General features: G+C 55.1%; 1 protein-coding gene across 4 annotated transcripts in view; it reads left to right on the top strand.

Moving 5' to 3' along the window:
• Nucleotides 1–3,190: 3,190 nt before the first annotated feature.
• The window catches only part of LRP5 (LDL receptor related protein 5), a 143,238-nt gene continuing 134,601 nt past the window's right edge, over nt 3,191–11,827 (top strand). The window contains exon 1 of one of the 4 annotated variants that reach the window (XM_028833138.2): nt 3,191–3,486. In XM_028833138.2, the coding sequence (XP_028688971.2) occupies nt 3,405–3,486 (82 nt within the window). In that variant the 5' untranslated portion in view covers nt 3,191–3,404. The remainder of the gene's footprint in view (nt 3,487–11,827) is intronic. The other 3 variants (XM_028833139.2, XM_077961922.1, XM_077961923.1) reach the window with 3 other exon arrangements.

The raw sequence follows: 11,827 nt of genomic DNA, 5'->3' as shown, positions 1-11,827 counted from the left end.
GGCTCACTGCAAGCTCTGCCTCCCGGGTTCACACCATTCTCCTGCCTCAACCTCCCGAGTAGCTGGGATTACAGGCACCCACCACCACGCCCGGCTAATTTTTTTTGTATTTTTAGGAGAGACAGGGTTTCACCATGTTGCCCAGGCTGCTCTTGAACTCCTGACCTTGTGATCCGCCCTCCTTGGTCCCCAAAGTGCTGGGATTATAAGCGTGAGCCACCGCGCCCGGCCCACAGTCCCATTCCTCTCTGGGAGTCTTTGGTGGCCCCTTCATCGTGCTTTTTTTTTTTTTTTTTTTTTAAGTATTCTTGATACATTTTCTATGTAATCATTTCAATAACTGACTGTCCAGTAGAGTCTTTAGTTTTTCTGTATCCCTTCCCAAATTTAGAAACCTGACTGGAACTTTGGGCCAGTTGTAATGTGTCCTCTATGACAGGCCATCCTGGGCCCCTTTCCCTTCGTTCCTGAGCAGACCCCATCCACTTGGGTCCAAGAGGCCCTCTCTCCTGGCTGCTACCATTGTACCCACCTGCTGGCCAGGCCCCCACAGGGGCCTCTTTCCTCCTGACAGTCTCATCCCCACTCAGCAGCCAGAGTGCCTTCTTTATCAATGTAGATCGGATCCTTTCACTGCATTTGTTCATCCAACACACATTTACTGAGCACCTACTGTGTGCTAGGCCCTGGTACAGGCACAGGAAACACATAGGGAATAAAGCTACACCCTGCTCTCCTGGAGCTTCCGTGTTAGTGGAGGGAAGAAAGATACGTAAACGTGTAATGAGTCAGGTGATGATGAGTGCAAAGGAGAAAAGTAAAGCAGAGAAATGGACTAGAAAGTGCCGGCAAGAGTGGGTGGTGGGGGTGGGGGTGTGGTTTGCAATTTTCAACAGGGGTCGTCAGGCCTGGCTGAGGAGGTGAAGAGGTAAGAAAATGAGCCATGTGGCTAAGTGGGGCGAAAGAGTTGGAGCAGAAAAGGTGGGAGGATCACCAGGCATGATGGCCCCTGTCTGCAGTCCTAACTGCTAGAGCCAGGCACGGCGGCTCAGCACTTTGGGAGGCCGAGGCAGGTGGATCATCCGAGGTCAGGAGTTCAAGACCAGCCAGACCAACATGGTGAAACCCCATCTCTACTAAAAATACAAAAATAATCTGGGCACGGTGGCACATGCCTGTAATCCCAGCTACGTGGGAGGCTGAGGCAGGAGAATTGCTTGAGCCTGGGAGGCAGAGGTTGCAGTGAGCCGAGATTGCCCCACTGCACTCCATCCTGGGCAACAGAGTGAGATCCCATCTAAAAACCAAACGAAACGAAACAGCAAAAGCTAACTACTCCAGAGGCTGAGGCAGGAGGATCGCTTGAACCCAGGAGTTTGAGGTTGCAGTGAGTTACGATCACACCACTGCACTTCAGCCTGGGTGACAGAGCGAGACCCTGTCTCAAAAAGAAAAAAAAAAGAGTCGCAGCGGAGAACAGCAAGCGTAAAGGCCCTGAGGCAGGAGTGCGCCTGGTGTGTTTTAGAACCCACAGAGACGCCACTGTGGCTGGAGCAGGGTGAGATGTGGGAAGGGAGAGTGGCCAAGGAAGCTGAGAGGTCAAGGAAGAAGTGTGGTCAGAGCAGGTCCTGCAGGTGCCCGAGGCCTTTGCTTCTATCCTGATGGCAGCCCTCATGAGCCCTGGAGCTTCCCTGGCTGCAGTGAGGTCAGGCAGAAGGGGGTGGAGGCTGCAAGTGGGGATGCATTGATGGGTGACAGGTGGCAGCAGTAGAAGTGTGAGAAGAGCTGGGAGCCTGGGTCTGTTTTGAAAATAGAGCCCCAGGCTGTGGTGGTAGAGCTGGACACAGGGTGCAAGAAGGGAAAATATTTTTGTTGCTTAAATCCTAGCCTGGCTTCCCATTGTTCGTAGGGTACATTCTCCATTCCTCTTCCCTGCCTGAGGTCTGACATGTGCCGGCCCCAGCTGGTATCTCCTGCACCTTCCAGCACCAGCTCCAGCTCATGGCCCGATGTGGTTCCTCCCCCGAATCCAGCGACCACACTGCCCTCTGCCCCAGCGCCTCCTCCACTGATGTCTGCTCTTCCTGAACTGCCCTCCCGCCGGACGGCTGCTCCTTAGTAGCAGCTCAAGTGTCCTTCCTTCCCTAAGCCAGAGTTTCCCCAGACACTGCCGCACAACACCCTTCATTTTTCATGGCATTCTTCATGGTCTGTCAATGGGGCTTTTGTTTTAACTTTCTGTCTTCTTGTTTTTGTGGGTCTCCCTTCCTAGAATATAAACCCCATGAGGGCAGAGGCGTTCAGCCTGATGCCAGCCTGGCAAAGTTGTCACAAATCTGGAGGAATGCACCCATTCACGGGCACCCAGTTCTGTGAGGTATTGCAAGCCCTCTCTGAACCTGCAAGGTGGCCATTGCTATCCCCACTTTACAAGGGAGGAACGAGTACCCGGGGAGGTTCTATTTAGATCCGCCAAGGGCACAGTCGTTCTAGAAAGTAGCAGACCGGGAGTTCGAACTTCGGCTTGCTGGTTCCAGAGCCCCTTCTGTGCCCCTTCCAGGCTGTGCCTGGGTGAGATTCTTCCTGGAGGGTTCAGGGGCTGAGCTGACACCGGTGGGCTCTTAAGAGGCCCTGGTCTGCTTGTTGAAGGACTCCAAGGTGGCGTCTGGGAGCCTGGCAGGACTTTCTCCCTGTCAGCCTAGAGGCATTTTTAGAGGAGTGTGTCTGTTCCGCAATCTTCGTGTCTCATAATTCATAACTAAGGTAGAGGGTACACATTTAGTTTAAAGTAAAACCTCAAACCCCCCTCCACTCCAGCCGGACAGCTTCATGTACTTCTCTCCCTTCCCTCCTCTGCCCTCCACAGGTGAGAGCAAGTGTCCGGGGCTGCCCCGTGGGGCCCCAGGCTTCCCGCCCTGAAACTGCCTCGCTGTGTGCCCTTGGGCAACACCGCCCCGTGCCTCAGTTTCCCCACTCATAAAGGCTCCACAGGTGACACACCTGGCTCCGGGCCCCGATCAGCCGCCGGGCCCCGCGGGACGGAAACCCCGCGCCCCAGCCCCGCGCCGAGCCTCCCGGAGGCACCCCCAGGGAAGGGCGGGGAGCGCGGGGAGGGGCCGCGGGGACCTGGGCCGCTGGGGCCGCCTGGCTGCCGGCCGGCTCCGGGGGGCGCCCGCGGGAGGGCGCGGCCGGCGCGGGGGGCGCGGGCGGCGGCGGCGGCGGGGGGCGGAGACGCGGCGCGGCTTCCGCTCCCGCGCGCCCAGCTCCCTCCTCCCCGTCGTCCTGGTCCGCGGCGCCCGAGGGGGGGAGGCGGAGGCGCCGGGAGCCGCGCGAGGAGCCGCCGCCGCCGCCGCGCCATGGAGCCGGAGTGAGCGCGGCGCGGGCCTGTCCGGCCGCCGGACAACATGGAGGCAGCGCCGCCCGGGCCGCCGTGGCCGCTGCTGTTGCTGCTGCTGGCGCTGTGCGGCTGCCCGGCCCCCGCCGCGGGTAGGTGGGCTCGGGCCGGCCGGGGGCCGCGGGCTGCTCGGACAATGGCCCCGGCGGCCCCGCGGCCAAGTGCGCCGGCGCCGCCGCCGCCTCGGAAGCGACTTGGCGTGTTGGGGGCGAGTTGGGGCGCGTGCCTGGGACCCCCCTGCCGTCCCCGGCGTCCCCGCCGCGCGCGGGCCCTTTGTCTCCCCGCCCGGGCCCTCCCCGGGGACGCCGCGTCCCGGGACAGCCAGGAGAGCGTGCGGGCGGCGCCCGCTCCGCCAGGTGCGGCGCGGGCGGGTCCTCACCTGCCCGCGCCCGCGGTTAGCCGGGAGCCGAGCCCGTGCTGGGCCCGTGTGGCCCGGGCCGGGCACCGAGCGGGGAATTGGGGCACGGAGGCGGGCCTGGCCCAGGGAGCCGGTTCGCTAGCCTGTTTCCAGCGGCCGCGCGGCCGGCCCGCGTGCTCCGAGGACGGGCTGAAGTTGCAGCGAGAAAGTTCTGAGCCCGGGCGCGGGGCGGCCTGGCCGGTGGCGCTGCGCCTGTGAGCCGCGTGGCTGTGGGTTTCCAAGCGGACTGACACCTGCCAGGTGCTCGGGCGACCCGAATGCCCCGTGTGGCCGCCGGGGCCCCAGATGTTGTCCCTCCCTGGGTCGGCTACACGGGGGTGACGTGGTCCCAGAGCGCGGGACAGTGGGGCAGGCGGGCTCGTGCCTCAGTTGTACACGCCCGTGGGGAGAGGTAGGGCCGGGGAACTTTCTCTCCAACTTTTGGTGTTTCCCAAGGGGTGGAGTTGAGGTCAGGAGGACTCAGGAAACTTAAGCAGTTGTGAAACGCTACACATGTTCTTTTAATTTGGAGATTGCCATGTGGTTTTTCAAGCAAGCCTCTTGCTACCTAAATCATTCTCTTCGGATGTGCGTGTTTTGTTTTTCTGGAGTATGACCGGCCAAGTGGCACGGCCGGCCCCAAGTGCCTGTGCACGCCCGGGCTCCTGTTTTGTTTGTGGCAGTTTAGCGGGGAGGACCTCGGGCCCCTTTGTCTGGGCCTCCTTAAGGCAAACAGCTGTCTCCCTGAATATTTCCAGTGTGGATGGTGCAGGGGGGTAGCCCTGTAGCCAGATCCCCCGGGCTGCAGCCTCTGCCTGGAGGTGTAGGGGGCAGCGGGGAACAGGAGGAGCCTGGCATTTGTTTCACGTCCTGCTGCCTCTGACCCAAGCCTAGAGATTCTATGGACAGTTTCACCCCAAATCTGCCTCTTTCCGGAGCGTGTTTACATTTTGGGGCCTTGTCTGGAGCTAGCAAAACAAGGTGAAGACAAAACAGCGACAATATCTGGGGAGTACAGGCCAGCGCCGCTGCTTTTTCCGGAAATGCCTGGGTCAAGGAGGCAAAAGGGTTTTTGGGGAAGCCGTGTGTTTTAAAGAGGGGGTTTCTAAGAGGACCACGTTGCCTTTCACCTCATTGCAGTTTTGGGTTTTGTGCACATTTTGGGGTGATGTTGCTGGAGTCAAATGCCTGTCGTCCATGTGGTTCGAGCCCCTAAGGAGAAAGAATTACAGCTGTGGAGTTCAGTTGTGTGTGAGGCAAAAATAGAGTTGATTATTTTAACATTAGGCAGCAAGGCCTGGGAGCCCCGGCGAATGTGGTGATCCAGTCCTAAAATGGAAGGAAAGGGAGGAATCTTTCTGCAGAACGGTTTCGATGTTATGTCCCTGGTTTTCTGTGTGAGATGCATGCCTCGGTCCCCAGCAAAGCCAGTAAGTTGGCGGCTAATTATTTTTCCTGATTGCTTCCTGTTGCAATTGGAAGCTGTGAACCCACGGAAATGGCTTTGTTCTAGTGGTCCCAGTGCTGAGAATTTCCCCAGCTCCCAAGCCCTAGGCCTCTCTCCTCGGGGCCCAAGTGCTTGTTCCAAGGCCGGCCTGTCCAGGCACCGTCTCTCCCCCTGGAGGTTCCTCCTGTAGATGCCCAAGGCCAAGGCCGGGCCCTCTGGGAGACCCAGCAGGGCTGAGTGGGGTTAACCAAGTGCTGTGTGGAGCACCCTGAGAGAGTCCCCTCCAAAGCAGGGCCCTGTGTGTTTAACTACCCTCTTCAGTTCCAAGAAATTCCCCGTGAACCCGATCCAGCATTTGTTCGGCACTTTTCTGGGGAGATCCACCTCGCGCTTCCTGTCGTTTTTGGAACCCGTTTAATTTCAGCCCTGCTGTGTCACTGCTCAGGCATTTAGTAGAACTCACACACAGGGGTGGGAGGTGCAGGCAGGCGAGGCCTCTGAGGTGCTTTCTGCCTTGCAGTGATGGGTTGCAGGACAGAGGGGGTTTTGGGGTCAGACCCACCTGGGTTCACATGCTCAGTAGCTGTTTGACTTCGGGCACCATACCTAGTTTCTGTCGTCTCGCCCCGCTCCTCTCCCAGCCTGTGGAGAGCCCTGAGTGCCCTGTGTGAGACCTTTAGTCCCATCCCTGGCCCAGGTGGGGGACTGGCAGCAGCAGAGCTGCAGTGAGCGCAGTTGTGTGTCAGAGTCCTTGATCTTTCTGGCCTCGGCCAGTCTAGAGGCTGTTATTACAATAGTCTGTGTGACCTTGGACGTCCAGTCCACTGACCAACTCACTCACTCCCTGCTGCAGCCCTCGGGGGCAGGAGTAGTTAGCACTGTGGACAGAGCCCCTGCGCCCCGGGCCTGATTCCAGCCTGGGATCTGGCTGCAATCTGTGCTGGGAAGCTTGGGAAGCTGACGCTACCTTTGTGTGCCTCAGTTTTCTCACCTGTAAAATGGGGATAGAATCTTTCCTACCATGAATTCAGTGAGTTAACGTGCACCTGGCCCGGTAAAATGCTGTTGCTGTTTGGCTTTGGTGTCTGCTACCATGTGAAGTGCTGGGGTTGAGTGCGATAGAATGGCAGATAAGGCCCCGCCCCTGCAGGCAGGGCTTCCTATGTAGAGGGGAGGACAGGGGAAGAAGCTATGCAGAGGTGGGCCCAAGGGTGCTCCTTCACTCTCGGGGTGGCCTGTGAGAGGTCCTTAGAGGCCAGATCATGCTGTGGAGTCTGGTTGTGAGCCACAAGGCAGCGGAAGCTTCTGGAAGGCTTTAGGCAGGAATTGCAGGAAATGCAAGCTAAAGCCAGATCTTTCTTAGGTGAAAGGTGTTGAGTTGATTTTGTTTTAAATTGAGGGAAACTTACATAATATAAAATATTAAAGTATACGAGGCAGGCATTTAGTACATTCACAATGTTTACAACCGTCACTTCTATCAAGTTATAAGAGATTTTCATCACCCCAAAATAAAACTCATACCCGTTACACAGTGACTTCCCATTCCCTCACCAGTCTGCTTTCTGCCTCTATGGCTCTGCCTGTTCTGGGCATTTTGTATGAAGGTAATCTTATAATGCGTCTTTTGTCTTTCCTTGGTTACTGTAACGTTTTCAGGAGGCACCCAAGTAGTACCACCTATGGGTGTTTCAGCCTTTTTTTTTTTTTTGAAATGGAGTCTTGCTCTGTTGCCCAGGCTGAAGTGCGGTGGTGCAATCTCGGCTCATTGCAACTTCTGCCTCCAGGGTTTAAGCGATTCTCCTGCCTCATCGTCCTGAGTAGCTTGCATTACAGGTGCCCGCCACCACGCCCGGCTAATTTTTGTATTTTTAGTAGAGACGGGGGTTTCACCATGTTGACCGGGCTGGTCTTGAACTCCTGACCTCAAATGAGCTGCCAGCCTCGACCTCCCAAAGTGCTGGGATTACAGGTGTGAGCCACCGTGCCTGGCCTGTTTCAGCCCTTTTTATGGCTGAATAATATTCCACTGTGTGGAGGGACCACATTAAATTTGTCAGTTTATCCACTGATTGGATTGATCTTGCTTGGTTGCGTCTCCCAGCCAGCACGAGCAGGGCTCATGCATCCTGCATCCTGCTGGAGGTGGCCAGTGGGAGGATCTGGCCTGAGACTCTCCTGCCAAGGTTCAGGAATGAGCCAGGTGATGGGGACAAGTTGGGGAGTCGGTGCTGGCATCTCAGAGGAGGGGCCTGAGCCCTGAGAGGAGTGCTGGGCGGGCAGAGTGAGGGCCAAGTTCAGGTTACAGAAGCCATGAGACAGCCGGACATTTGTGGTTTGGGAGGCCTTGGAGACACTTAATGTGCTCTCCAAACGGGGAGTTCATTGGGGAGGCCCTGGCGGGAGCCGGGGCTGCATCCAGCTCCTCGGCTTGGTGGCTTCGTTCACTTATTTGTTCAGGAAGCAGCAGGGTATGGGCTCTGTGCCAGGCCGCCCTGGAGGGCTGTCCTGGGGGCAGCGAGGTCCAAGTGTGATGGGCGGAGGCAGCTGTGGCTTGCTACGAGCCAGCCCCAGGGGACCCACCGGCTGGCTCCGGCTGCTCTCTGCATTCTCTTCAGCTCTGGAGAGCCATGTGCCGGCCCTCAGCCTCAGTTTCCTCATCTGCAAAATTGGGATGATGGTGTCCATCTTGCCCGTGCTGGGGTGAGGGAGCTGGGGGCCAAAAGCTCCTGCCCTGGGGCATCCAGCTGTCCTTTGAAGAGTACCCTGAGGGTGTGACTGAGAGCCAGTCCCTAGCACCCTTGTCCAGATGGGGACCAGGAGGTGGGTGAAGATATTTGGGGTCTGAGCTCTGTGCTGGTTGCCCCCAAGGGGGCCCGGAGTCCTGAGTTAGGAGCAGAGCTGGATGCTGGTCCTATCCCTTCCTGCCCCACCTGGGTAAGTGGGGGCTGCCTTCCTGGATTGGGGGTTGGGGGACTCCCTGCGCCCCTAAGCCATGCAGAGGCATGTGCAGATGGGCTGCTCTTAGGCACATGGGTGGCGCTCCGTGGTCCCTGCCCATTCCCAAGCCCTGTGTGGTGGTCCCTGTGTTCCAGGTCCAGTCTCTGGTTTCCAGTTTGTCCTGGTTCGCCTGTCGCCTTGTAGGGGGCGGTTGACACTTTGCTGGCCTGGCTCGTGTTCCAGAGCCCGTGGCTACTGGGTGACTGTGCCTCTTGCTCTCAGAGTAGCAGGAGCCTTATTTTCTTTTTTTTTTTTTTTTTTTTTTTTTTTTTTGAGACGGGGTCTCGCTCTGTCACCCAGGCTGGAGTGCGGTGGCCGGACCTCTGCTCACTGCAAGCTCCGCCTCCTGGGTTTACGCCATTCTCCTGCCTCAGCCTCCCGAGTAGCTGGGACTACAGGCGCTCGCCACCTCGCCCGGCTAGTTTTTTGTATTTTTTTTTTAGTAGAGACGGGGTTTCACCGTGTTAGCCAGGATGGTCTCGATCTCCTGACCTCGTGATCCGCCCGTCTCGGCCTCCCAAAGTGCTGGGATTACAGGCTTGAGCCACCGCGCCCGGCCAGGAGCCTTATTTTCTGACTGAGCCTGATGGGCCGGAGGTTCTGCCACAGGGACACTGTTCTGTGTCCCTCATGCTTGGGGTCTCCTGCTGTGGACCCCCGGGAGGTTGGCTTGGGGGTGCGGGGATTGTGCTTTCTGGGTATTTTCTTATTTGCTCTATTGGAGTGTATTTAATTTTATATATATGTGTGTGTGTGTGTGTGTGTGTGTATATATAAAACATCTGCTTTTAGTTTGCCTTAATGTAATTTTTTTTTGAGATTTAAATTGTTTTTGTTTTTGTTTTTGTTTTTTTTTTTGAGTCTTGCTCTGTTGCCCAGGCTGGAGTGCAGGGATACAGTTACCGCCCACTGCTGTCTCTACCTCCTGGGCTGAAGCGATCCTCTCATGTCAGCCCCCAAATAGTTGGGGCCACAGGTGTGCACCACCATGCCCAGCCAATTTTGTTAATTTTTTGCAGAGACAGGGTTTCACTATGTTGCCCAGGCTGGTCTTGCACTCCTGGGCTTAAGCGATCCACCTGCCTCAGCCTCCCAAAGTTCTGGGATTGCAGGTATGAGCCACTGCGCCCAGCCTCAATGTCATTGTTCTTGTGGTTAAACTGAGGCGAAGGTTCACTCAAGGAGGAAAGTGGTTTTTAGCCTTTCTGGGGGCTCAAGGTCCCCTTCAAGGATGTGATAACGGCTCCTCTCCTGAGAAGGTGCCTGGCGGGGGTGGCACAAGCTCCACTCCACCCCATTGCAAGAATCCAGGGCCCTGCAGGGCTCAGAGCCCTCTCCGTGCCTCCCTGGGGGGCCCTGGGGGGCACTCACCTTCTGAGGGCCTCGGTTTCCTTTTTCTGTAAAATGGAACCAGCTATTTCCAATCTCCATGGCCTCTTCCAGCACAGGGTTTCACATTTTTCTTCCTTCAGGATCCTGAGGCCTCTGGACCGCTAGGAATTGGGGGTGCCCCCAGAAGAGGTGCTGCTTCTGTGCCCTCCCTCACCCTGCAGTGCCCGGCTCCTTCTCTTTTTTTTTTTTTTTGAGACAGGAGTCTCACGCCCAGGCTAGAGTACAGTGGCACAATGCCGGCTCACTGCCACCTCTGCCTCCCTGGTTCAAGCGATTCTTGTGCCTCCGTAGCTGGGACTACAGACATCCGCTACCACACCTAGCTAATTTTTGTATTTTTAGTAGATACAGGATTTTGCCACGTTAGCCAGGCTGGTCTCGAACTCCTGACCTCAAGTGATCTGCCTGCCTCGGCCTTCCAAAGTGCTGGGATTACAGGCATGAGCCACTGTGCCCAGCCTGCCTGGGTAATTTTTAAAAATTTGTCGTTGAGATGGGCGTCTTGCTTTGCTGCCCAGGCTGGTCTTGAACTCCTGGGATCAAGCGATCCTCCCACCTCGGCCTCCCAAAGTGTTGGGATTACAGGCATGAGCCGCTGTGCCCAGCTGTTTTATTATTACGATTTAATTTTATTTTTTCTTACTATTGCCCAGGCTGGCCTCCAACTCCTGGGTTCAAAGGCTCTTCCCACCTCAGCCTCCTGAGTAGCTGGGACTGCAGGCATGTGCCACCACACCCTACTTTGTACTTTTACTTTTCTATCTTTGCTGTTGTTAAAAGCCAAGTGCCATTTTGTAGTACACAGGTGCACTTTACAGCATTTACCTGATGGAGGCGTTTTTCCAGCCTTCATTGCTGTTACAAGGCATGCTTGCTCGTGTGTCTCTGCATGTGTATAAGTGTTTTTATAGGATACATTCCTAGTCAAAGAGTGTCCATTTCTGTTTTTAAAGATATTGAGGCCGGGCACGGTGGCTTACCCAGGTAATCCCAGCACTTTGGGAGGTTGAGGCAGGAGGATCACTTGAGTCCAGGAGTTCGAGATCAGCCTGGGCAACACTGGGAGACCCCATCTCTACAAAAAATTTTAAAAATTAGCTGGGTATGATTGCATACTCCTGTAGTCACAGCTACTTGAAAGGCTGAGGTGGGAAAATCTCTTGAGCTCAGGAGGTCAAGGCTGCAGTAAGCCATGGTCATGGCACTGTAACAGATTTAGCCTGGGCAACAGAGCGAGACCCTCTCTCAAATACATACATACATACATAAATATATAACTCCTACAAGGCTGTGCCAGTTCATACCTGCAAGCATCTATGAGAACACACACTTTCCTATATCCTCTCTGATGCTAGCAATTACAAGATTTTGGATTTTGGGGTTTTTTTTCGGTTGCAATTTGGTTAAAAATTATAACACCTTTTGATTTGCACAACCCTCATTTCTGGTTTATTGGTATTTACTTTTCTGCAAATTGCCTACACTTATCCTTGGCCCATTTTTCTGTTGTTTGTCTTTTTCTTTTCTTTGTTTTTTTTTTTTTTTTTTTTTTTTTTTTTTTTTTTGAGACAGAGTCTCGCTCTGTCCTCAATGGAGTGCAATGGTGCGATCGCCATCTCGGCTCACTGCAACCTCCGCCTCTTGGGTTCCAGCTGTTCTCCTGGCTCAGCCTCCCAAGTAGCTGGGACTACAGGCATGCACCACCACGCCTGGCTAATTTTTGTATTTTTAGTAGAGACAGGGTTTCACCATGTTTGCCAGGCTGGTCTCGAACTCCTGACCTCAAGTGGCCTGCCCACTTCCGCCTCCCAAAGTGCTGGGATTACAGACATAAGCCACCATGCTGACCTGTTTGTCTTTTTCTTATTGATTTGTGGGATGTCTTTATTTGGTGTGGACTTTAATTCTTTGTTCTGTTTGTTTCAGGTTTCACTGCTGGTCTGTAGCTAGTCCTTCATCCTTGTTTCTGGTGGTACATTATCATAAAGTCATTAAGAAGCTTCATGTAATCAGAACTCTATCTTTTCCCTATGGCTTTTTTCCTATCCCTTGTTCCTCCACCTCCAGATTACAAATATATTCTCCATTATTTTCTTCCAGGAGTGTTACTGTTTTGTGTTTTACATTCAGATATTATTCTGTCCGGGGTTTTTTTTTTTTTTTTTTTGGTATATGGTATGAGGTAGGGGTCTGGCCA

Source organism: Macaca mulatta, chromosome 14 (assembly GCF_049350105.2).
Source record: "Macaca mulatta isolate MMU2019108-1 chromosome 14, T2T-MMU8v2.0, whole genome shotgun sequence".
In the NCBI taxonomy this organism is placed as follows: domain Eukaryota; kingdom Metazoa; phylum Chordata; class Mammalia; order Primates; family Cercopithecidae; genus Macaca; species Macaca mulatta.
Note: the sequence above shows the minus strand (reverse complement) of the source record. Positions and strands in the feature narration are given on the sequence as shown.